At 47.3% G+C, this 26,309-nt stretch overlaps 2 protein-coding genes across 4 annotated transcripts in view; one reads left to right on the top strand and one right to left on the bottom strand.

Annotated features, from left to right (window-relative positions):
* The window catches only part of LOC144169326 (uncharacterized), a 60,266-nt gene extending 49,170 nt beyond the window's left edge, over nt 1-11,096 (top strand). For all 3 annotated transcript variants that reach the window (XM_077698419.1, XM_077698417.1, XM_077698418.1), the window contains 4 exons: nt 688-792; nt 3,469-3,714; nt 4,884-5,104; nt 10,675-11,096. In XM_077698419.1, the coding sequence (XP_077554545.1) occupies nt 688-792; nt 3,469-3,714; nt 4,884-5,104; nt 10,675-10,782 (680 nt within the window). In that variant the 3' untranslated portion in view covers nt 10,783-11,096. The remainder of the gene's footprint in view (nt 1-687; nt 793-3,468; nt 3,715-4,883; nt 5,105-10,674) is intronic.
* An 807-nt stretch (nt 11,097-11,903) lies between these two features.
* LOC144169328 (SPRY domain-containing protein 7) lies at nt 11,904-26,124 on the bottom strand. Its single transcript, XM_077698421.1, has 5 exons — nt 25,843-26,124; nt 25,218-25,334; nt 18,717-18,877; nt 15,501-15,603; nt 11,904-14,630 (listed from the first exon to the last, which is right to left on the bottom strand). Exons 1-5 carry the CDS (start codon nt 25,952-25,954, stop codon nt 14,533-14,535), a joined length of 591 nt encoding a protein of 196 aa, XP_077554547.1. The 5' UTR covers nt 25,955-26,124; the 3' UTR covers nt 11,904-14,532.
* Nucleotides 26,125-26,309: the final 185 nt, after the last annotated feature.

The raw sequence follows: 26,309 nt of genomic DNA, 5'->3' as shown, positions 1-26,309 counted from the left end.
TATTCCCGATATCATGCAAAACAGCTCTCCAAATTTCTCTGCTTGTTTTACCATCAGATGTGAAGAGGGCCATGCTATCGTTGAATGCCGGAGTGCATTTACAATTGGCACAGTACATTGAAAGATTGTCCGAAATGGCCGTCTGCCTATAGAGCGTGTGATGCTCCTTGAGCCGCTCGTTAAGGAAACGTCTCCTTTGCCCTATGTATGCCTTTGAGAAAGAAAGGGGAATTTCATACGCAGTTCTCATGGAGCACTCTAACAGACTAGTGCTCAACAGTCATTGCTATACTCTGGTTTGCCATTTCTTGTGAGGTAAAGCATGCGCGCTAATTGTGCAGTATGCCCAGCTGCAAGCTGTTCTCGGCAGTTGTGTTTGACGTCCATACCTTTCACATGCAATAGCTTGAAACACAAACAGGATTGAACCCCTTACTCACAGCACCTGGGGAATAAGAGGCCAGTTCTTGTTTAAAAACGTCGCTGTTGCTGCCGGCGCTGTAGTGCACTGGCATGCTGAGCATTCTGCCGCTTTCAAAAAAGGGGCGGGTGCCATCTCCGTGGTGCCTTGCAATGTCTTCTGTAGTGTCGTTATGGTCTCCCCCTCTCCATGTCCCCTCCTCCTTCTCCCCTACACGCTGGTGCGTGTAAAGTGCTGATGAGCGGGAGTGTCGCCCGTGTGTGCAGAGGGTGCGGCCGCCGTAGAGGACGAGTTTGACCCCATCAGCGATGATGAGCTGGAGGCCCTCATTGATGAGTCCGGGGGCAAAGAACCGGCCCCCGAGCCTGGTCGTGAGTCGCCCACCTTATTATGCCTTCTCCCCTCACCGTCTCTTCACCCCTCTCTCTGCCCCTCAGACGTGCCGGGCCTCAGTTATTTGCTTCCGTCTTACCCCCATGTGCGCACATCACTCAGCACTTGCGGGGTATCTTTTGCTGTCGCATGGCCCTGATCCTTGAGCATTGCACCCTTTCTTGGCACTCCTCCCGCCCTGCAAACTCAGCGCCTGTGTTTTTCCTTCCCATCTTGCACCAACAGGTGCCACTTGCATAATCGTTTCACGTCGTCTACCTCCCCTAGCTTTCTTTGATTTTCGCATCTCCCCTCTTCCGCTTGTTTTTCTTTTCACTCCTCTGCATCCTTTTTCATACACCGCACAGCAAAATATCGAAGTAAAAGAACAATTCATTGTGCCTCTGTCCGAGACTCTTTGCTTGCTGTCTCTTTCCCTCCTGACTGTAGGAACTGCTTGTGGACTATGGGTGAAGTGCTGGGTGTGAAAATTCTGCTCTGTGTTCCTTCCAGGAGTGCTGTGAAATGTAAAACAGTTCTCAGCCAGGTAGTGAGCACTTCTCACAAGTGTCAGCCATTTGTTTTGCCTGCAAAGTCATTATGAGCACTGATTCATGATTCAGGAGCACCTTTTGCTTTCCTCGGCCATTTCTGTATTTTTTGTCAATTTCTGTAACTTTGCATAAATGCGCGTGATCTGGCAGCTGTTCTGACTCCTGGCAGGCTGTCATCACAGCTGCCTTGTTTTATATTTGCGAAACTGTTATGGTATGAGAATCTTCTCGCCTCCATTTAGTGTGGTATTTGTCAGCCAACGCCAACATATCAACTCAGGTGTTGGTAGTAGAACTTGCAATTCAGCCTTTTCGGGTTCAGTATGTAAACGACACTTTATTGTGAAAGGTTTCATTTGGTGGGGCGTGGGGGGGATGGGATACAGCTGCTGAGTGTGACATCAAGATTTGATTTTCGTCAGCTGCCGTGAGTATCTTGACTGGGGCACAGGTTTGGTGTGAAATTCCAGATGGCCTCGTTACTTTGATGTTCGTCCTCTTGCCACCCGCCGTCATGTCTTGCCGGCTGCCTCGGCGTGTAAAAAATACAATGTTCTTGAGTGAGATTTGAGTGAAGGCGCGCTAAAGGGACTGTGAAGGGATTTTGAGTCTTATTTGGGGATGCATACCCACGTAATCTGTTATTTGGTTTCTCAGTGGAAGTTGTTTTTCTGTAATCCACGGCAGAAGAGAAAACACCATCCATTAACTACAGTAATAAGATCACACTGGTTTGCAGTGTGTTTTCTTGCTATCACAGCATTCAATATTTTTACTCTTTTTTATTTCATTGTTAATGTCAGATTTTTGGGCACACGCAGGTTATGAGTGAAATACCATGGCAGTTCACTTTAGTGGATTTAGCCAATGTGTCGTTATAGCCCTTGTCAGCAGATCGGTGGAGAGGATTGTGTAAGAAGAAATGGCACCTTTGAACGCATGTAAATATGCAGGAAATATTCAGGAAATGGCTTACACATTCCACACTTTAATCTGGCAAGGTAAGTGGATAATGTGTTAAGCAGAAAAGCTTCCTGGTGATGCACCTTAATATGAAAATGGAGGGTGGATAAAAATGCACTGTCGGTAATTATTTTTACAACTCTTGTATCTCTACCCTCGTGTGTCTGCCTTCGAAATCGAACTCGCACATTGTGCCATGTTCGTTTGCTTAATGAATGCCCACCCTACCTACGTTGGTCGTCAGAGTCTTGGATTTCATTTTTCCGCGCATAAAGAAACCACTTGCAGTCAGAGTGCAATAGTCCAGGACTGTGTTTTATGGAACTCGCGTTGTACAGCTCACTTGCTGGCTAATGCAGCTGCTGCAAGCGAGCTTAAGTTTTGCTGGGTAAATGCTTGTTGACCTCACCCGCTGGCCACTACAGTTACTGTCCTCCGATAATTGCATTGTTTCAGTGTTTATAGTGGCGCCCGTCCAAGCGATTTCATCCTGTCAGAACATGGTAGTACTAAAATTACACTTTTCCACATTACCAGTTGGCGAGTTCATTTGTTGCACCACTTTTTTTTTATTTTTAATTGTTATCGAGGCCAGTCATGTGGAAGAACGAAGTGTATAAATCTACTTTTCTACTTCACTTTTCTTTCTTTATTTCATTCTTGCACAGCTAGCTATGTTTGCTGTAAAAGAATCAAGTCAATCGTGCACCGAATGAAGCTCCGTAGATATTGAACCGGCAGTACTTGGTATTCGAGCATGTTCATTTCAGTTCACAGCCCTGTTTGGTTGTTTGTGCTCCATTGACATCCCCACACCTCTAGGAAACTACAGTAAAGCATCGTTACAGCAGACACTGTCACAAGAGACGCCCTGTTATTGAGGACAATTTTTCAACCTCTCTAGAGCCCCATAGTTACAAGAGACTAGTAACAAGGTTTTACCGTGACTGTTACTCATCAAGCCTTGTGGAAACTGCTAGTGTAGTTACTCCTGGGGACGATACATCGTTCAGTGACTTCTTGGGTAGAGACCCCGTGTTTGTGCACAGGTGTGGTGCTGTTTCGTGGAGAGGTGGTGTGTCAGGCAACTGCCCGGAGGCTGTGCCGTGCTTGTTCCCTGCCCAAAGGGACGCCCTGATCGCACGGTGTCGCATGCAGAGGCCATCTCGGACGTGCTGGACATTGACTGGTCGGTGCTGGTGAAGGAGGTCGACCGGCCCAAGGACGGTGCTGCCGCCACGGCCGAGAAGCGCAGCTCGGCCCGCGAGCGCTACTCGGGGGCCCGCGTGCTGGCGCGCATCGGCATCTCGCGCGACCTCGCCGGCGAAGACCTGGCCCACAAGGTCGTCGAGTTCTGCCAAGCTGAGCTGGCCAAGGACAAAGCTGCCGCCGCCGCCAACCAAGGTCTCTTCCCATGCCCTCGCCCATTTTTAGTGGGCCTATTCGATTGAACAGTGCCAAACTTGCTAGTGCTCTTCGAATATCAGTATCGGACTCGCCGCTGACTCCCAACAAAACAATCCGGCATTCAATTAATGCATGTTTCTTTGGAGTGGGGAATCCTCGAACTACCGGCGGACTATCTGCGGCGAGTCCAGGACTTTATATCGAAGAGCCCCACTGCTTCGTGCTACCTGGAATGCAGCCTGGTGTTTGCTTTTTTATGCATATTGCTACGGCATTCCTTGTCTGATCCTTCAGAGCTCAAAATTTTGAAATGGACTTTGAGCAGAATGCAGCCTGGCGTTTGCTTTTTTATGCATATTGCTACGGCATTCCTTGTCTGATCCTTCAGAGCTCAAAATCTTGAAATGGACTTTGACTGCTCAGGTAGTGAAATGTATATGTGTGCTGCTGTTCACCTTTGTTCTTCAGCCATGAATGAGTTTAGTTGGTTACAGAAGTTCATTAGAGGGCATTTCCTGCTTGCAGAGAGCCATCAAAATACTGGGGCTATGTGTGTAATTTGTAGATGCCATTCAGCCAGTTTTTATTTGAACTCCTCAGTTGTTGGACACCTAAAAATGCAGAATTGAGCACACTGTGTTTCTCAGTGGCAGTTGGACTGCATTAACTATCAATAGCTGTGTGCTGCTGGAACTGGTGAAATGCACCTCAAAAAGCTTGTTAAAGCATGGTTGAATGGCCCAAAGTTGCCAACATAAGCATACATCATAAATTTCTCTCATAATGGCAGCTGCTCTGCCCTTCTTTTCTTGTTTCTTTTTTTTACATCAAATGTCTGACGAAAAGCTTAACGCTGGCTGCACGCTTTTCAGCAATCTCAAAGTCCCCTCTGTGCCATCCCCCTCCTTTGACCACCTTTTATTGTGTGATGGACTCTTGGGATTGGGAATATGTTCGAAAAGCATTACCTGTAAAGACAAAAAGGGAATATGTTCGAAAAGCATTACCTGTAAAGACAAAAAAAAAACATGTAGGGGGTACTTCTGTAATCCTTTAGTGTATCTTTCCTTCTTTTTGCTGGTGGTGTCTAGTTGTGAACAGTCTGTGACCTGACAAGTGACCGGAGGCGGATATTGTGAATGCCTCCCTGCTTTATGTGTACGCAGATGCGGCAGCAGCAGGGGGGGCTGCAGTGGCAGAGGCGGCAGATGGTGGTGGCGCCAGCGTGGAGGCTGGGGACTTCCAGCTGGAGCACCTGACGGCGGGCTTTCATGTGGCGGCCCTGGCGGCCAGGCGGCAACAGAGCTGGGCACTGGGGTCGTGCGGACGCTACTGCCGCGCCCTCTCCGCACGCCGGGACCTCCGGCTGCGCAGGGCCCTCTGCAAGGTACAGTCAACGAACCCCACAACCACCAAACTGCCGGGGAAAGCCCAAAAAACTCACTTTTGCGGGAATTTCGTTGCTGCGAGAATGAAACACAGACAGAAAAATTGCCCGCAAACCGAATATTTATTTCCAAAAGTCGGTTGTATCACTTTGCGAACCTTACCTTGCACTAACTTCACAGCTCAGCTCTCACACTACAAGAAGCGCTTCATTGCTAGTCGTGTGTGCCTAGGAATGACCAAATCGAGTCAGACGCATCCAAAACATCCCATGGGTTCGCTTCTTTGCCCGTTTTTCTGCTTCGTCCTCGGCACTGAGTATGTGCGAGTATGCAAGTGAATTCCAGCAGCTTCTGTTGACGAACTGCTGGGTTATAAAAAACTTTGAGAAATGGTATGACACAACCTAGTGCATAACTTTTAGTGCACAGCACTTAACTCTTTCGTTACAATGCCATAGGCCATCGGACACAGGGTTACGATGACTTCTAACCTCCTGCGAAAACTGAAAACGGTGCCTTGCAATCAACTATCGCCATTTGGCGTATTTATTGGCACTCCTTTTTCAGTTTCAGTTTCGTTTACATTTCGAGAGTACCGTATAAACCGGATTATAGGTCGACCCCCTACCTTGAGGTGGGAAAAGATGACAAAAAAAATAAGTCGGCACAGAAGCGCACTCACAATGTCTATATTTATTTTCGACGCCCGTCTGTCACTGCCACTCACTATGCCTGACGAAGTCACTCATCGGAGCTCTCAGAGTCGTCCGAGGATGACTGCTTCGCACTGTCATCTTCCATGCCATCAGGCGCGTTGCTGATGGAGCACTTCCTGAACGCTCGTGTAACCATGTCGTCGGGCAGCGACTGCCCAGAGAAGGACACCCAGCTTGACACGGTCGCAACCGGCCCGTATGGGTCTTTTTGTTGTCGCCGGCTATCCACTCATTGTGCAGTTCGCGGAGCCGGTCCGCGCATGGCCTCCGGAGCGATCGTGAACGAAGTTCCCGGACGAAGTCCGCCACTTTGTTCTCCAACTCAGGGTGCACCGCTTTGACGTCCACGGAACGATTGGTTTCGGGGATTGCACGCGCACAGCTTAGCTTTCTGGCTCCGCCAGTACCGCACACTTTTCTCCGAAACGCCTAACTGGCGTTGCGCCGCCATATTCCCGTTCTGCTCGGTGACTCAATTGCCGTCAGCTTAAACGCCACGGTGAACTGGCGTCGACTGCCGCCACTCATCTCGGAACAGAGACGTACAGAAATGTACGCACGCACGCACAATAGACGAGTAAAAGACGAAAAACTAGAGAAAAGCGAAATCAAATTAAGGCCTGATAGTGCGAGAGAGCAGTCCGACACGAATGGCGATGGCGACGGACTACGCTTGCACATTGTTGCCAGACAACGATTTACATTCTGCCAATGACCGCTATATAAGATGAGGGGTGACTTTTGTGCGGATTTTTTTGGAAAAAAACTCGACCTATATTTCGGTTTATACGGTATGTTGCGAGCGAAATTTGAACCCAAGGTATAGCTCCAAGTTGGGCGGAAGTGGTGGCCACTTCACGCCGTGCTCCGCAAAGGCTGTCTACCATCGCTGGGACTTTGACAGTTGGTGCTGCTGATTTTTCTGGCCCCAGCAGCAGTGATGACTCCAGCAACAACGTGGGATCGTCAGATTTTAGTTCCGATGAAACAGATATTTGAGTACAACGAAGTGTCACAGGGACACGCCCCCTTTTCGTCGCCTGCCGAAAAGGATGGAGAAGAGAAGGAATTGCGAGATCTGCCACGAAAAACAACGGCACAAAGCAGAACAAATGCCTTCTACTCCACTTGCAATGTTTACCTTTGCTTTCTGCCATCGCGTGACTGGTTCGCTGAGTGGCACAGCCATCAAGGCCGCTAGATTGACAGGCCTTCAAAAATCCAGAACATGGTGTACAGGACTGATACCTAAGGAGGATAGGAACAACGTGTATATTTCAGATTCCCTAATATTATTTTCTGGCATAGTACAATTGCCTCTTTCTATTGCGTTTATACTTCTGTGTGCATTTTTTTTGTTTTTGTTTATTTGACAAGTAAGCTCTGAATGATTGTACCTGTCACAAAACAGCTGCTGTACATCTGAAAGGGCAAACTATAAGCTACAATTTCATGAAAAACAATGCTAAATGTGGCTAGTTGTTCAACAGAAAAAAAAAAAAAACATTTTTGTGGCAGCGCCCAAATTGACAATTTTTCCGCTGTAAGCACCCACTGCTGTGGTTCTGCAGTGTTGTCGTCCCTCGTAACCGAGCGAACTGAGGGGTCACTGAAGACAAACGGAGAACGATCAGGAGCATGGTGGAGGAAAGTATGGCAAAAGTGTGAGTGGGAGGATGGTATGCCAAGACGGCGCAAGACATCCTCTCCGGCAGCGGCGTGCTACAAGAGAAGTGAACGAAGAGGCCACCGAAGGTAGAGCAAGCAGGAAAGCGTAGGATGAAAGTGTGGCAAAAGGTGCAAGACATGGTTTCCCAAGGCGATGCACTGCAAGACAACCCCAGAGTGTATCGCTGATGTGCTGATCACTTTGTCAGGGGTGAGACAGCTGCGCATATTGCGCAGTTTTGATACAAATGTGTTTTCCTGCGCCGGGCTGCTCCAAAAGCTTGAAATTCGCAAAAATTGCGCCAAACTGCTCCAAAACAGTCCGAGAGCCAAGAATTTTAACGCTCCCGTCAGTTTGAGTGGGGAAAAATGCTTACTGACAGCATAATTTTCCAGCACCACCAGGGTGATGTTGTTTGTGAAGGTTTAATTGATTGCTCATTCAATAAAAACCCGCATGAAATTTACTTGTGCAAGTTGATGAAAAAACGACAATCTTCGGAGCGCTGTATCTCCGGAACGACATCACTGGGCGCCGCCATCTTGGTGTGGAGAAGATTAAAAAACATGGCCGCTGGGCAAAGCAGTTGCTCGTGTTTCAGGCAGAGTGCTCTTCGCCGATTTCTACCGTTGTTTTGGTTATGGGGGTGGCTGGGTTTACATTTAGTAGTTTGATCTGTTGCGGGAAGTTGCGCGACTTGAAAGACCGGAGTTCATTCTCAAAACAGCGTGGGGCCCGCGAATTCGTGAGGAGCGGTGCGCGCTTGAAGTGAAATTTCGTACTCGTTGCGGTGTTATAAAACGCTGAGTTACAGTCGAATCCCGCTACAACGAAATTGATGGGACGTGCGAAAAATTTTGTTGAAGCGAAAATTCGCTGAGGCGAAATCTGCCCCAACACACCACGGAAAGGCCAGAAAAATAGCCCCGTACGTTTCCGCAACATTGGCAGCATAATACAATGTTTAGAAAAAGGAGTGACGCGCAAGAAGTCATGTTTATTTGGATAACAAACATACCAATGGTTATCTGTTTTTTCACCACCCAAAGAACGCCTTACGGAGGGGGGTGAAGATATGCAGGCGCAAAACGTATCGCTGTACAACAAGGCGTGCCCACCGAGCTGATTACTTGCAGATAACTGCTAGGCCCTCGGAAGCCCCCCTCTCGCTTGTGGCAGGAGCAGTGCCATTATCTTATCCTCCGACAGGGCACGGCAGCTACTGACCTTGGCAGGCAAGATGCGCGCTTGCATTTAACATGACCGCGCGCCCGCGACTAAGATAGGACGACTAGGCTTCAAGACCAAACACGCAAACATGATTTTTGCTCTTGGCTATGAAGAATGGTAGAAGGAAAACGGCAAGGACAGCTGCTCACAACGCATATTATCTCTATGGCGCCAGCAGCGGAGCACATTGGATACGGATTGGCTGTAGCTCTGGGGCTCCGCCTTGGCGAAGCGGGCCTGCGCCTCGTGTAAAGACGGCCAGCCACATCGTTATCACCATCAAGCAATGGCGTGCGCCTATGAGTTATTTTTTGTTTTGTTTTTGGTGGCGGTGTGGTCGCAACGCGCATGTTTTCGGTGAAACTAAGCGTCCTAAATGTATAAAAAATTACAGATAGCTGGCGCTATGCTTATTTTATTGTAAAATAATTGTTCGAACCCAGCCCAAATCATCTAAAATTTCGTTGAAGCGAAAGCAAGCCAGACAAATGGTTCGTTGTGGCGAGGACTTTGTTGCATTGACTTCTATGGCTAGCTGACGGGGAATTGGAAATATTTCGTTGAAGCGGAAATTTCGTTGAAGCGGCGTTCGTTGTAGCGGGGTTCGACTGTATTGCTGCCTTTGACAGCGAGTGGCGGGAGTGGGACGATCGACACTGCAGAAGTGGTGGCGCAGGCTACATCGCCGCAAAATGTTCAAGCAGTGTCCGATAACGGGACGGCCCGGGCTCTTATTGCACGCTAGTATTAAAGGTTCATCTATCTGAAGTGAAATTCAATGCCAAAAGGGAGGTGGCTAAACATACCAACTTTACTCAAATTACGACCGTTGTGAACGTGCACCTTGGGAATTGAAATGGGAAAGGGGGGGGGGGGGGGGGTGCTGGTGGGGTGCGACGACTGTCACTACGCTGTGCGCAACTTTTGCCGTGGCTCTACACTTGTGTGTAAAGCCCAGTCTAGGAATGCACAAATAATAATTTAGGCATTCACATGATAGTAAAAATGCCTTACAATTGTTCAGTTTTTCAATGCGATATTCTCAACGGCGCTCCACGCTATCCATGCATAGAGCCTAAGAATTTAAAAATGGTTTGTAAAGATGTAGTGCAGTTCGTACCTTTTGATACTCTGGTAGAAAAACTCTATCGAAAGGCTGTTTCAGTGTTATGTACGTTCAAAACCGATTAAAAAGTGCACTTCCCCCCCTCCCTGAGTTGCCAAAATTTTGATTTTTTAGGCTCCTAAGGTGACATAATAAATGTTCTTCTGCTCCAAATCAAGGTTCTTCTGCTCCAAAATTGAGATTTTGCTGCTCCAAAAATTGCTCCCAAATCTGGTTCAGCTGTCTCACCCCTGCTTTGTGAGACGCAGCAAGTATGCGCCGTCACCCAGAAAACTGCAGTCCACCCTGTGCACAAATTTTGCATTAGGGAGTATTATAATCGCCAGCCAAATTTTTGTTACTTGTGTGACATTGACGAAAAATGGTTGTGTGTGTTTTCAGTATGCTGAAGCACACTCAAAGCGAGACTCAGTTCCTAAGAATAAAAACTGGAGATAGCTCTCAAGTCTGGTTTGGCAGGGGTTCTCTTCAGAACTGGCAGAATTAATGATGATGATGATGATGATAAAGTGATGAGGACTGCTAGAAGAGGACATAGGGCCAATGTGTGAAGTACCTGCCACAATTTCCTTGCATCCAAGCTGCGTCTGTGCACATTTTATATGCTCAACTCTACACATTCACTTTTTCACATATGCTCAAAGTTAAGGGGGGAAAAAAGCTATCCAAATACTGCTTACCATGAAGGCCTTGCAGCATTACCAGCAGGCCCAAAGATGGGTAGAGGGTCTCCAAAGACATGCGAAAGAGGGTGAATGAATGAATGTAAAAAAAAAAAATATATGCAAACTAATCTGGCTACCTATACTTGTTCGTGTGTCTTTGCAGGTGTACGAACCATCGTCCTCTGGACCGGCTGAAAACGTCGATTTGGAGTTGTACCAGCGCAGTTTGCAGTTGTACCAGTCTCGCACCCAGGTTCCACTGCAATGCTGAAGAGCCCGCGCCGCCTCCTTCCTCATGTTGTGCATGCTTTCAGAACTTTTTTTTTTTCCCCCAAATACCAAACTGATACTGCAAGGACATTTGCCTCACTGACAGTCACCCTTCCACCGTACTGCTTGCATGCTTCCGTTTCCTCGTTTTCTGGAATGTTTTTCTTTTTAGCAAACTTACAAAAACTGCAGCATGGCCATTGTATTTTATTTCCCTCTTTACCTTTGTTGCCACTTTGTTATGCAGCCATTTGACTCATCTTGTTCATCACTGTGTCTTTATTTCAAAATGTATTAATAAATACACAAAAACTACATTTTTGTGGCAACATTTCCTCATGAGGCAACATTTGCAACCTGTTGAATTTCGCTGAATGTTTTCTGCTTGCCAGCGTGGAATTGATAGTGACTTTGTGGCTAAAAAATAGATTTGCTGATAGAGTCGTCTGGTTCTCTAAGAAAGTTAGTGCAGGAAGCACTGAAACTGATACATTGCAGCTGCTACAAATTAAGGTATCGTAGTGAAGTTTACACATTGGGATGTGGATGTTATGGAGCTGGGTTTGGCTATGCTGATGTGCAGTGTTTGCCCGACACCTATTTACAGCACTAGAAGTGTTGCCAATGTTTTAAATTAATGTAATAGTGAAAAATTGAATAGATTTATGTACATATTACTTAGTCAGGAAAATATGGCAGAGGTTGTTTAATGTCTGGAAGGAGAATCAACCCCTAGGGGGATTGTGCATATACTGGGTGTGAGGTATTAAAAACATCCTAGAAGTTATCCATTGATTCAGTGGCTACAAATTCATCAGGTGCATAATTTTTCTTTAGGTGTTCGCTAGTTGGGCAAAGCATTAGACAAGAAAAAAAATGCGTTGTCAGTGCATTGCAAACAAACTTGGCTGTTAATTTTTCCGTTGTGATAACCATGTTACTAAGGGTGGCTGGGGCACTTTATGTTCTGCTTTGACACCATTATGATAGCAATACCTCTTGTAACACAGCTCTTGGGAACTGGGAACCAATTGGTGTGACTCGTGTAATTATACCCATCAATGACCGTTTAAGTGGCATAAAATGTTCCAAAAACTGGAAGTGAAGTGAGAGAAGACAGTGTCGGCTAAAACAGCTGCTTTTATTCACTGCCTTGTAACCACGCCAGTCTGTTTGCTGCGGCCAGGGAGACTTTCAGCCTTGGACGTGAAGCAAAGCATTGAACGTACACGTTCGCAATTTTCTGGTTGGCTCCTCACTCCATGCTTACATCTCTGGGTGTGCGCGCACATGGTTCATAGCAGTATATACACAAGGGGCAAACATTTCACCACTTTATCTTGCTTCTTGGAGATGCACACCTGAGACATCCTTAACTTGGTCAAACTCTCGCCTCGGTACAGTGGAGTTCCGTTAAAGCGAACATGCCAAGGGGGCAAGGAAGTGTTGCTTTCACGGGAAGTACGCAATGCATCAAGCCGTAACACCACGATCATCCAAAGCAGTGCCACTTGGCACCAGGTGAGCAAATCATCTTTCAAATTGTTCACCGAACGAGTCTTCATCTCTAACGATGTCGACATTGCGAGCGGCACCATTCACACAGAACAGCTTCACGTGCAACATTCACATGCAGCAGTCAATAGTGCCTTCCAATAGCAAGTTTTTAGTCCTTTGCGTGATTAAGTTGAATACGAGGCAACGCATTCTCGGCATGTGGTGGTTGGTTCCTCTTGTCTACTCGCAGGTGAATCCCAGATTTGAAGTTCCGTTTGTGCAGGCGCTCTAGTTGCAACGTATCACTCGACGCTGTTTCAATTAGGCATCTCCTAACCATAGTCCATCGAGCTGCCCGTGTCATTCTGTTCACATCAGGCGCTGTGATGCACAGACCACTTCACTTATTTTGAGACCGCACAGCCTTTCACCAACACACATGCGCACACAAGTTACACGAGCTGCATGCAAAGCTTCATCAACAATGCGGCTTTTTCGCGCTTTCAAGACCATTCATTGATAGCTCCAACCAGCACACAGTCATCAGGTGGAAGCAGAATGTTTCAAATTCCGCAGAAATCGCTCTTATTTAAATTATCCCATTACAAGGCTTGCACCCTACTCGACTCGATCATAGCTGCCAGAGACTAGTGTCAGTGGCTACATCTAATGAGAACGCGTTGACAAGGCAAGCCCCCTCGAGGAGATGACAGCAGCAGCAGACTGACAGTGTCCCCTAACACTTGTGGACAGAAAAGTTAAGTGCAAGTTAACACACTGCAGACAAACAACTTGTAAAAGAAAGTACTATCATATGTTACTATGCAGCAATAATTACAAATGTGATGCAAGAAATAATTTTTTGAAAAGTACACTGCCAAATAAGTGTGTGAACAAAATTGTAATTTAAACCATCTGTAGTTACTTGTCCTACTGCAGTGTCAGCATAACCGGTTGCACTCAAAGCTGCAATTGTTACAACAGCAAATTGCAAGATGCAAGGCTCGTAAGAACACTAGTTTGTGGTTTTATTTTTTAGCGGTCTTCCTTTAGTGCAAGTTGGGATTCTGCCTACATTCCAAACTTTCACTTTCTGTGAGCAAGTGGATGCGGTGAGGGCAGCCACGATCACTGGCATACAAGTACATAGGACATTTCTGGTGTGGCCATAGTTATTTGGTAGCAATAGCAACAACAGCTGTTCACAGGATGCTCAGCCAGAGCTGAAGTCCTAGGTGGTTCAAAGTATGCACAAATGACAGTCATTGTTCCCTATAGAAGCCTTGTAGTGCTCCGCAGTATTATAAATCACCGCTGCATTATAATACAGGAAGATGCGTAAAAATTAACTGTACAAGCAGACGCAAGTACATACTGCGGATTCCTAGCTGCATCCACTAAATCATCAGCCAGGAAGCCAGCAAAAAGCACCCAAACATCCTGTGGTGCTCTCAAGCAAGCCTGGCAGGATGGCTGGCTACTACGCACTCAATTTGAAACGAGTGGCAGATGTTTCTATCAATACATGTCACAAACCCATATTCTCCTCTCCGGTTTAAAGTGAGCTGACTTTCACAACAAAATTTAGGTTTTTCTTTGTTCATTTTTTTTTCTCGTTAATTTAGCCATCTTCCGGGTGATGGCGGTAGGAGGGGTCGACAAGGTCAAAAGTTGACTTGCAGCCAGGTGAGTTCGATCTCTCCCTGCCTGCTGTTCCTATATTTACGGTGGTGCTTTGTTGCATCATACATTCACTTTCATGAGCCTTAACGTAAACAGTTCAAACGGTCTTCCTCAAACAGTCATCATTTCGACAAAATCTTGCACTGTCAGCCCCCCCAAAAAAAACATTGGAGTCTCCGCACATTCCAACCATTCAGTACCCCCCATGTCGTTAAAGCACCACAGCTCCCCAACTCAATCGCACGCAGCCTCCAAGCTGTCTCTCGGAGAGCCTGCCATCGTCGATCACTGTACAAGATTAAGTTAACTTTGCCCAAAACATAGTTGGCTCACACCCCACGCCGCTAACGCACAGTCTGCAGGCTTCCACACACAAGCGCAACCACGCTTTCGAATGTGCGCACCGGATTCATTTGGGATGTGACCGACCAGAACTGCTGCTGATGCGGCGGTGGTGTAGCGAAGCGGCGACTACATCGGCAGGAGGCTCGCAACGCCACCCCCTGTGGTGCAACAGAGTGCGAGTGCAGTAGTGCCTGGCAATGTGGGACTTGTGGAAGCGCAGGCCGTTCTACAGCAAGGACTGCTCCACCATGATCTGCTCAAAGCCGAGTGGCGGTGTGTGGAAGAAGGAGGAGAACACTGCGTCCAGGATGGCACCGTCGTCAACTGGACGCAAGAAGAAAAAGGGGAGAGGACGCATTACGACACTCAAACTTCCCACTTGATTTTCTTTGTACGAATAGCCTTGGTTTTTTTTTTTGTTTGTTTTTTCTTTATTGGTAGTCTCTCTTTTTTTTTTTTTTTTTTTGATAGGGGGTTTGAAAAATTGTTAGCGGCAGTCTGTGTCAGCACTGTAGCCAAGCAGATATTTCACGAACAGTATAAAGGACCAAGGAATTACTTTGCGAATTAGCACAGCGTTAATGCGTAGAACTTGAAATCGTAGTGGCAAACATGACGGACAGCACAAAAGGTGTCTTTTGAAACACTGTAAAGCTACCTAATTAACTGCTGATCGGAATGAGGAAATGGTAAATTTCAAAATTCACCTCAAACTACATACTTGATCGGAAGTTTACTTTACACTTGCAGCACTGCATGACGTGCTTGAGCGTGTTGCCTGAGGTAGAACTGCATTTAACTTGTAGGGGCGCAGAATGCTTTGAATGCCTTTGAATGCTACCGTAAATGCAAACTCATTTAAATTCCACAAAGATGCAAAGCAGAAGAGGTTAGAATTGTGACGTTTGAACTAACAAAAGCAGAAATAAAAATGCCTTTCTCAGTATACAGACCACAGGGTAACTTAATAGGAAGCTAAATCCGCTTTCAACTGAAGCTTCTTCTGATCTCAAAATTGGTGTACACCATTAATGCGTTTGCTTTGCTGGCAATATTCAGCATACAAATTACGTTCAGAAAAGCACAGCAAGAAGCTAACAGGCCAACGAGTTTAAAACTATGTTGCACACGCTACAATGCAGGCGCTAAAACAGTACAGGATGCGATCTTACTGGAATTTCCCAGGTAGCTTACCGTAAAGGACGGGGAAGACTTCTCCTTTGACACCTGTGACAGGAACGCGTAAATCCGTCCCGTTGAGATAAAAGTTGAGCTCTAGATGGTCGTACGTGACACCCTGGAAAAAGAAAGATAAAAGGACTTCACTTTGCTGAAAGCTGAAAATTGCAAACTGCAACCAGATTCCCTGACAGAATGAGTTTTTGGTTAGCTACACACAAGCCTGACAGCCGTGTAAGACAATAGCAGTAGAGTGGTTTTTTTGTTTGGCACTACAACTACCTGTGCCGTGCAGTTTATGTTAGTACATTTCAGTACTGCAAACAAACTCCAGGTAAGACCGAACTAGTCATCCATTTTCTATCATGACATGAATTTGAGTGATGTTACATAAACCATGCATAGTTGACTAAACTTCCAGCACAGATGAATAGCTTTACACCAAACACAGGAAAAGTGAGGAAAGATGTGACATAACCTAGAATTCCACGATTTGGGGAGGATAAACTACAGGTTTTCCCGCTCAATTTAATTCAAGCACCATCTAATCTAATCCTGATGCCATGTATTTTAATCCAGGTGCTAGTGAATTTAATATAAGTGCCAATCAATTTAATTCCTTCGCCAACCAAATTAATCCAGTTACCAGAAGAATGTTCAGGAGTGTTTTGTGCGAAATTAGGCACAGCTTTGCAGGATTTGTTGCACGCAGTGTGGTGAAAACATGGTGTTTCTTGAGCCATTATGTGCAAAATATCTTATGCAAACAGCTTAATGTGCATTTATCAACCCACCCAGACCGTTGGTGCCACGTGCTGTGAGCTGATTGTCTGCGACAGCGCCGTCGATAACACACCTCAGAAGTATCGCCCGTTTATGTAACAATGCCTTCAGAAGCTCTTTTGATAAAACCACATTACTTAAATGCCCTTTTCATTCTGATTTTCGATTAATGAATGCTTTTCTGAAGCGTTAAGCATTATTTCCAAATTATAATATCGTCTGCGAGATCATGGGAAATATCACCTGCTCGTGACAGATGTAGTCTGCTCGCGTAACAATATGCTGGCAATTCTGCTAGCGTAACAATACACGAGCAAAGGATACTTCTGACGATCTCGCACACGATCAGCAAACAGCACCAACAGATCAAATGAGACCACTCTCCTGGTCTGCAGGTGTTAGTAAATGCCCATTAAGCTGTGCGCATATGACATCACCACCACAGAAACACCACATTTTCACCACACCACAAAGTCCACAAAGCTGCGCCTAATTTCCTACAAAACACTTTTGAACATCCTTCTGATAGCTGGGTTATTTTGGTTGGCACTCTGATAAATTCGCAAGCACCTGGATTAAATTACATGGCGTCTGGATTAAATTAGATGGCACTTGGATTAAATTGCATGTCGATTGGATTAAATTGAGCGAGAAAACCTGTAGGATAAGCTGCGGTAGCAAAATTACTTCATTCAGCCTGCAGTTGTGGCTACACAAAATGCCCATTTGAAATAGCATCGTAAGTAATTGAATTTCATACAGGTTATTGTAAAGGCTACTGTATATAGGTTGTATTCACTGGGGCGGCACGCATGCCAGCAACTATGTGTGTCACCTTAGCAATGGGGATGTGTAGCCTCAGGCATGGCGGCACACGCATAGGCTGTCCCACCGAGCTCAAACGTGTTGGGTTTATTCCTTTCACTCTCAGCGACGTACCGCAACTGTTCTTCTCCGCGGCGAAATGCGTGCTTAGCTCTCACGTGGTGTCGCCACGTGTCTTTGGTTACGGAGCCAGCGGGTATCGTATAGCGTTGTATATTTGTCGCCCGGCGCTCCCTTTGAGAAATGCCAGCAGACATGCCGACACGGACGCCACAACCTTGACGTTAACCATTGTTTTGCGTAGCATCCTACAACCTACCCGTTGCAAGACATGAGTGAAGTTGCTGGCACAGATCAGCTGACCGCCAGCTGCCATGTTTGATAATTGGGCACTGATTGCTCATATGTCGGAGGGCGCCTTCTCTTTCGAAGTTTGGTTGTCGCTTTGGACCTAAGCGGACATGTTTTTTCGTGCTCCTTCGCTTCGGGGGCGGGGACTTCATTTCGACGGCCCATTGTCCACGCTGGTTGTCACCCTGGACTTGTATGTCGCCCAGCTTTTGCCCTGCTGGTGTGGGTCGTCGAGTGCCACCTCCCACTGCCCAGTACCCATCTGTCAGCTGCACTCCATTCCAGCAAACTTCGAAGTGGTTGGAACCGCTGCAGACTTCACTCCTCATCATAGAGAGCTCACTCGCCCCTACGCTTCATCATTTCCTTCGAGGCTTCTGATCTCCTGGAAGCAGCATGACGCCAGCCAGAAGTGTTTGAGGTGTGTTGTGTGCGACAGAATCTACCACAGTGGAACTACTGTTCTCTACTCTTTCTTCGCCTTTCTAATCTTTACTTTTCTCCATCCTATCATAGCATCACCACAAAATGTCGCTCCTATTATTCATATCTGTTGATGCCACGGCCGAGACAACAGATGCAGTGCTTGAGGGCAAGCAGAGCACCACCACATAGCGCAAGTGCGATTAATAATATATCTGCCGATGCCACCGCCGAGAATCGGGCTGAAACGCGGCAGGTATGCATGCTGGTGTTTTTTTCCTACGCGATGCGGGCACAAAGTGCATGTGCAGGCACGGCGGGCGTGGTCATGGCGGTTTTCAGTGTTGCCAAGCGAAAAAAATCGCCCGCTAACTTTCACTAAATACAATCTATACGTACAATGGATGTCCAAGTAAACTTTTAAAAAGTCAAATTTCGGGAGTTTAACGCGCCGAAGCTACACCCACGCTATGGGGCACGCTGTAGTGCAGGGCTCCAGGTTCATTTTGATCACCTGGGGATATTTAACCTGCGCAAAAATCTCGACATGGGTGTTTTCACTTTCTGCATCCATCTCAAAAGCAGCCGCCACAACTGGGATCAAATCCATGTCCTTGGGCTCGGCAGCGCAATGCCTTGGCCACTGAGCCATGGGATGACCACCAACGGTACAAAGGAGGATGTGCTCGTTGCAGAAGAAAAAGGGAGCAGGGGGAGTAGACGTAAACGTGGCCGCAGCAAGAGCCCGCAGCATCCTTGCCCAAGAAGACAGCGCGGAGGGGTTAAAGAAGGAGCCCTGCGCTGCAACCTGGCAGTAAGACGTAGAGAAAGAGAAGTGGGGCCATTTACTATGACATCCCCTTCTTGCACAGTCTGCTGCAGCTTGTGGAGCACCTCCTTGTTGCACACCACGGTGGCGTCACTGGTGAGCACGCAGCTCTCCAGGTCCTGGCCCAGGGGCACCCGGTTCAGGTCCGCCTTCTGCGTGGCCACCCCGACACCCCACAGGCCTGGGCGGGAAAAGATGGGAAGGAATACATACGAGCTTCGCTTCCTCTCTTCCAAGCCAGGAGACTGGAAGGCGAGTGAAACGTGAAATACACAAAAGCAGCAGGAAAAAGGACAGCACAGGTCAGCAGATGTCAACTTCCTGTCAGGGTGCCCCTGGTTTTTACTCTCAGTGCCTTCACAGAGTTACAGCACATATTTCTCTCTCGTACACACATGCCGAGAAATCAGTACGGATATCAGCAAGTAGGGAACTACTCCGACACTCAAGAGTACTTACAAAATAGCTTTCGCGATTTAATTTGAGGGCCAGGAGTCTTTTCAGCGGATAAAGTATTCAATTTCCTTGTTTCTAATATTCGAACAATACAGAAGTAAAAGTTGACTTCTCCGCATGGCTTGTGTCTTCGTGTGCTGGCTTTTCCGCACGACGTCCGTGCTATGCAAGAAGGCCCACCACATGTAAATTCCGCACAATGCAAGTACAGTAAAAGCTCGTTAATTCAAACTAAGTTATTTCGAACTCCCGCCCTTGTCCCGGCACATCCGTGTAGATTTCAATGGGGGAAAACTCCCGATAATTCGTACGTGTTGGTATCCAGAATTCGTTCGAATTATGATCCCCTGGTTTCCATCCCTCATCGCAGAAGTTGGCTCAGAGTGATTACAAGGTGTTGCAAATCCAAACCAAACCAAATTTACTACAGATGCAAAACAACAAAACAGAAAAACAACAGCCTGGCCCTGGCACGCGCGCTCAGTTCCTGCGACAGCTTATTTCACTTTTAAAGAGGGTGCCACACCACCGGCGCCAGTGCTCCAGCGCATGACATTATTATTTACAAAACATTTACAAAATCAACTGTTACAAACGTGTTGTAGTGCCTAATTCGTGATAACGAGTCCAGAGGTGGCTTCTTTGCGTTCTGCCCGTGCAGTGTAGCGCAATTTCCATTCATTCTAGTGCCCGCCAACTAATTCAAACTCGGCTTAATTCAAACAATTTTATGGCCTCCTTCGAGTTTGAAATAACGAGCTTTTACTGTTTTTGCTGAAGTGGCCCTCCATGGACATGTAATACGTAAAAACTCAAGAGATGTAAGTGGCACAAGCGAGTTACCAAAAGCTACAATTCTTTATCCCCAAATTTCCTTATTCATCCCTCCATCGCACCATTTGCCTTTCCCTTCAAGTCCTGTCTCTCAGCATCCGTTCTGTTACCCTGGTGGGCCACCGGTTGGTGCTGTAATTACACATGGAGTGTGAAGCAGGTGCAGGGCCAAGTAGGTGGCAAAAAGGGATGGATTGGGAATAACAGCAACAAAAAGCCGATACTGGTGGACAACAAAATGATCAACAGGCAGCCAATGACGCTGCTAAGTGCACAAATGTGATGAATGAGACGGTTACAACGCAAAGCACTGGCACAGCATGCAAGGGCCGTGCAAGAAACGCCGAGTGGCGGGATTTTGAAGCCGGAAAAGTCGGCTCTGCATATCGGGCAGAGCATAAACTTCGAGAGGAAAAGCACGAGATGCTCATGCATTCTTTTAAAAGATCCCCAAATGGGTCGTCCATTCATTCTTTGTTCTTTTTAGCCACCCAAAATTGTTGTAACTTACTTTATTTCCGTTTTTGGGTGCAATTGCTCCGACGTGCCTCCCAAGATCATTCCAAACATTAAAGGAGCCATGAAGAGAAAATGCAAGTTGGTTTTATTCGAAAGATTTCGTGTTTTATAGTTCCCCCAGCACTTGTCCGGATACAAATGGTGCTTTATTCACTGAGAAATTAACAATTTAGGTTAAAATTTTGATTTTCCCACTCAATCGTGCGTTTTCGTGGTCCCAAATGACATCGCAGGAACCGACCGCTCTGCAGCCTAGAGTACCTTCATTCACGCATCCGCCGTACAGGGTAGAGACACGTATACGCTGGCGCCGCCATTTTCGGTTGCTCGCTCGCCGCCGAAGCAAGTCATTGTGTCAAAACCGCGCTAAAATTATCGCCGCAACACGGTTTACTGAAGAAGTTTGAATCATATTGTCTGTTTCGCGTTGCTAGGTCTCGTGGGAAACGAAAAGAATAACGCGTTGAGCCCGTTGGCCCAATTGCGGCGGCACGGGACCGTTCGAAGGTTGTCTCCACCCTGTACAGCGGTGTTGGTTTGTTCCCGCGTTTCTTTATGTTCCGTAACCTAGATGGCGCCACCATACCGTCGCAAGCGTTTGGTTTGTTTTTGCCCGCATTTAAACCTGGCTTGTTTTTGTTCTGGGAGAAAATATTCGTTCCCTGAAACAGTGCTCGCTCGACAAATGGGGTCACGTAAGACACCGTTGCTTGCGTCAATCGGCCAGTGTCGTCTGAGACAACCCCAAGCCCCGTAGTGCCCGTAGTGCTGTGCAGCTAAACCAAGCATGCTGTGCGCAGTACGAACAGCAGAACGCATCAGTACTTCTATGTTTACATGTGCTTTCGTAACTTCCACTGTTTGTTCCATCATTCTGATTGCTTTGTAAAGAATGTGCCCTAAATTTAAGCGCAAATCGCTCGTTCGTCTAGTTTGTAAGCTCTACCTAATTTGCGTCTGCTTCTGCCAGCCTCCGCCAATCGCAGAGCTTAGCTCATGTGACATCATAGGTTCTGTTGCGGGGAATGAGCTGGTGGGTCGCATGACCAGTCCCGTTTTTTCTAATTATGTAGCTTATTTGAGCGAAGTTTACGTTAAAAGTGGTGTCAGTATGATTCTAACGAGACAATCTTTTGAATGAACCAAACTTGTGTTTTCTCTTCATGGCTCCTTTAAGTTACGGATGTGCCATTTACAATGCAATCATTTTTCTTTTGGCTGTAGCCCAGCCACCATGGCTTGGCATTGCAGTTTGCTATTTTCAGGGGTGCTACTGACTAATTGAAATTTGGAGCAATTTTCGGAGCAGAAATATTTAGGTTTTGGATCACTTTTGGAGCAGACAAATACAAGTTTTGGAGCACCTTGGAGCAATAAATTATGAATTGTATAGAGACATATAGGAGGGTTTTTTGTGAGGGAAATCGCAAGTAACAATGCGTTGCATCGAGAATGAAATGCTGCCTTAAGAAAAACTAGTAAGTGTCTAAAATTGGGACACTGAACAGAGTCAGAAGATAATCACAACTTGTTTATTTGAAATGAAACTGATGATCCCACTGCACCGCATTCCAGAGCTTCTGCAATTCTTCATTGACAGCTGCCAGTTTGGCCATGTTCTTGGCAAGGCTAGAATTAGCCTCAGAAAGTAGCACCTGGCCACATTCAACATCATCCATGTTCCTCCTAGTCACACCAGACTTGATGAGCCCCTGGGCAATTTCAAGCATTGCCTTTGACGAGTCCAGTCCTTGTTCAAACCTGGAGTCGGGGGGGTTGGTTAGGGGAAGAGGAAGCAGGGCGGGGCAGTGCCAGATGGCGTGGGGGCTGTCTTCGTAGTCCCCGCAGTGGGGACAAGTGCGAGTGGGAAAGAGGGATGGCGATATGTGGGTGAGAATTGATCGAGTGGGGAGTGAATGGGTTTGGATCTGCCTCCAGAGGGATGATTCAGCGGGGGATAATGAGGGGTGAGGGGGTGGTGCGTGAAAGCCTGTGATGGAGGGTGATTTCACGGAAGGTGAGCAGTGGCTCTAGGTGAGGAGGGGGATGTGAAGCGAGGAGGGGGCTCTGCTGAGGTGTCCGGTGTATCAAAGCTCGGGCCGCCTCATGTGCCTTCTCCGCGCCCCCAAAGCCCATATGGCCAGGATTCCACAAAAGGGAGATGGTGCGGTCAGGAGGGGGGTGGGAGCAGAGAATTTTGTGGGCGAGGGGCGAAATGATGCCCCTGCAGAAATTTCTAACGGCCGTTTGTGAATCCGTTAATATGAGGCTAGGGGTGGGATGAAGGGTGGTGGCGCAGCTTCCTCCGCCGCATTGGAATGGGCAGCGCGGATGGTGGCTGAGGTAGAGGGGTTGGAGTATGGTTCACTGCTGCTATAATGTATGTATGGCGGGGTTGCTGTTCGGCAGCATCAACGTATACCGTGTCCGAGGAGGGAGGGAAGTGTTGGGCATGGTATCGTGCTCGCGCCAGGCGACGGTTTGTGTGGTAGGTGGGGTGCATGTTGCGGGGGATAGGGAGGGGATAGAGAACCTCTCGATATTCTGGAGCGATGAGGAGGGGTGGGAAGTGGTGGATGGGCGGGTTAATTTTGAGGGAGGATAGGACGGTTCTGCCGGTTTGGGTTAGGGCAAGGCGAGATAGTTGGGCCTGTCGGTGTGCTTCTATAAGTTCGGATGGTGTGTTAAAGGTGCCCGTGTGGAGGAGAGTGTCGGAAGCAGCGCTGGGGGGTAGCTGTAGCATACGGTTATATAGTGCGCGTTGTATGGTTTCTGTTCGTGTCATTTCGGTGCGGGTGATGGCGAGATATGGTAGGGTATACGTGATGCGTGGGGTGAAAAGGGCGTGGGTAATCTTGAGGCGGTCTGACTCCCTAGGGCCATGTCCTCGCGTGGAGACGCGCCGTAGAAGTTCCGAAATTTGGTCTGCGTGGGTCTTGAGTAGGTGGATGGTGTGTGTTGAGTCGAGTTTGTTGGATATTGAGCCCTAGTACTTTGATTTGGTTTGCTAGAGGTATGGTAGAGCCCGACAAAGCGACTTGGATGTTAAGTGTCCATTGTTTGGGTCGGTGGGTGGGTGGAGTAGAAGGAGCTGCGATTTGTGGGGGGAGCAGGATAGCCCAGCTGCCGCCGCTGTTGTTGTGGTTGTTGTGGCCGCTAGTTGGAGTGTGTATTGGTTATGCGCGTCGCTGCCTTGTGACATCCATACTGTTATATTGTCGGCGTACAAAGCGCTGTGTAGTGTGGGTATTTGTAGGAGAGCCCGAGCAAGGGGTATTAAAGCTACATCAAAAAGAGTGAGAACGAGATACTCAGCCGCACGTGTACCGAGTGGTACAGTCTCAACGGAAAAAGATTGACACAAGTGATTCATGACTAGAGCGGAATGATCGTGGCAGGCGGCGCGATTGTCATTTAGCGCTCCTACAGTGACAGCGCAAGGCACATTCCATTTTCTTAAGAAGGGGTGGTCGGCGCTAAGCACTCCCACAAACTGCTTGCAACTTATGTCGTGTGTCGTTCTGATAAAAATTATTCGAACCACACCTGGTTTTAAACTCTTGCTCTCCTGTGACGTAAGCACTGCCACCCACTGCTTTTGACAGTGCGTCGTCCAGAAAATATTTGCCGGTAAGGTAGCTGGCAGCTCTGGAAAAAAAAAAAGAAATCATGTGCATAGGCATGTCTGTCGATAAGGAATGCACAAGCGTTTATGCAAGATGTGGGCTTTCGAATGGGCCGACAGCAGGATGGGCTGCTTTCTGCCAGCCACCCCTTCTTGGAAAATGGAACGTGCTTGCCACTCTCGCTATCGGCGCGCTGGGCAACGATTGCGCCACGTGTCGAGATTTTTCGGCTCCAGTCATGAATCACTTGTGTCAATCTTTTTCCGTTGAGACTGTACCTGTGACAAATGCGACAAATGGCACCGAAGAGCAACGCCTACGAGCATACACGGCATGCCATTCTCGCGCTGTTTTGGTACACCCGCCAGGGGGTGGTAAAAACTGACAAAAAAAAAAATGCAGGCAGTCATTTTGGAGCACACTGGCGCAATATTTTGTTTTTATATCAGTTTGGAGCAGAGAATTTGCCTTGGTGCAAATTGGCGCAAGAATGGAAGCCCTGTATTTTTATGTGTCTCCGTTTTGTTTGCAAGCATTGCTAGCCTATTTCAAGCTTTTTATACCTACAGTAACACATCAAGGTCAGACAGCAAACGAACGCACGTAAATGATGACGTGACCCCAAACGCAATCGTCCTTTTATAACGAGTGACCACAGCTGCTTTTGGATGCACTTCAAGCACCTAAGTAGGGTAGACACAGACAAACAGATATAGTTGGGCATTTGGGTCAACAAGGGCCCGGTTCCATCTTTTGTGAAGATGGCGAGGTGGGCATTTGGAAATTTAATGTTCTGGAAATTTGATGCGTAGCGAACCTACCAAGACTTTCATGTGGACATGTGTTCCGCAAATGTATGCGAATTAGCGCAGACGAAGAATTTATCGGAGGCTATGGGTGCAGTCAGCTTTGGTGGCCTTTCGAGTCCGTCAATGCTTTGTCTTCGCCTTGACTGCACATGGAAGTGGGGACAGTTTTAATACAGCTGATGCCAACATGCATGCATACCGGGCACCAGGGGGCGTGACAGTGTGTTTTTGTTGGCGAGGAATCTAAAAATCGAGGCAAAAGAGTCAGGTCACTTACCGGCCTGTTGTACTTTGACTTCGAAGTAAGACTTGTTTTGAACCAGTGGTGCGTTGGCTAGTGCAGCCCCGTTGCCGCATATCCTCTGCCCATTCTTCACAATGACTACATCTTGGCCTGTGAAAAAAACAGCGCAAGAGGCAGTCATGTTTGAATAAGTTGGCAGTACCCCTGGCTGTTCGACTTGACTAAAAGGTATATCAAAGGTACCAGCACAGCGAAAGCATGTACGATCTGTTCAACACTCTGTGTTGCCAAACTCAGAGAAATACCTCGGCCGGCTTCTTTCTGTCAATCGCTCTGCTCGCGAGCATACAAATCATAAAAAGCAGAAGTGTAAAGCCTAGACGGGAAAGCACCAATACAAAGTGCGACATCACGTTTTCAGCAACACGTTTAAAAAACTCACTACGTGCAGAGGAAAATATTTTAAGCACCGCAGTTCAATAACCTAGGGAGTGAATCCACGAACGCTTCGGAGCAGTAGTAGCAGGCGTTGACGTATGTTAACAGAACCAACTCGACAACAGCACCGACCCGAAAGTTTACCAGCAGAAAGGACAGAAACTCGTAGGCGCCAGCTTACGCACGAAGCTCAGTGCAAGTGGTTTCGAGATGTGCGTACCCATATGATGCATGTCCAGCACGACTGTAGGTAGACGGCTGCCCTGAGCGGCACCCGCACTGAACCCTCCGACGTTAAAACACCGGCGAATGCAGCCGAAGCAAGTTGACATCGCTGACGATTGTTTCTGTCCTCGTAGCTCAAAGATCACACCGCATATTTCAGCGTATTGATGCCACCTACTTACACCCCCGTTTCACCCACGGCTATGATATAACCGATATCACTCGGCGAACAGCGAAAGTGAAGTACACTGTAGCAAACGCTAGGTGCACAGCTAGCCAATAGGGATGCTGCAGATGTCCACGTGACTATGCTCGTGGAGAACACCCGCCAGATCGCGCTAGTAAGCAGAAAATTAAAAATGTCGGCGTCGTCTGCTTAAAGAGAGTCGTCTGCTACTTTCTTTATGCTTCTTAGGTCAGAGTTACTCAATATATACAGTTGCGAAACTCCGCTTCAGAATC

The sequence above is a fragment of the Haemaphysalis longicornis genome, unplaced genomic scaffold, assembly GCF_048455015.1.
Source record: "Haemaphysalis longicornis isolate Haplotype H1 unplaced genomic scaffold, Haemaphysalis longicornis Haplotype H1 scaffold_2, whole genome shotgun sequence".
Lineage (NCBI taxonomy): Eukaryota > Metazoa > Arthropoda > Arachnida > Ixodida > Ixodidae > Haemaphysalis > Haemaphysalis longicornis.
The sequence above is the reverse complement of the archived record's forward strand: the minus strand, read 5'-3'. Positions and strand labels throughout refer to the sequence as shown.

Coding starts and splice junctions, on each gene's coding strand:
- LOC144169328 (XM_077698421.1), bottom strand. CDS start 25,954: ATGTCAACTTGCTTCGGCTGCATTCGCCGGTGTTTTAACGTCGGAGGG. Junction 25,335..25,842: donor GCTGGACATGCATCATATGG/GTACGCACATCT, acceptor TTTTTTTCACAG/GCCAAGATGTAGTCATTGTG. Junction 18,878..25,217: donor AGTCAAAGTACAACAGGCCG/GTAAGTGACCTG, acceptor TTTCCCGCCCAG/GCCTGTGGGGTGTCGGGGTG.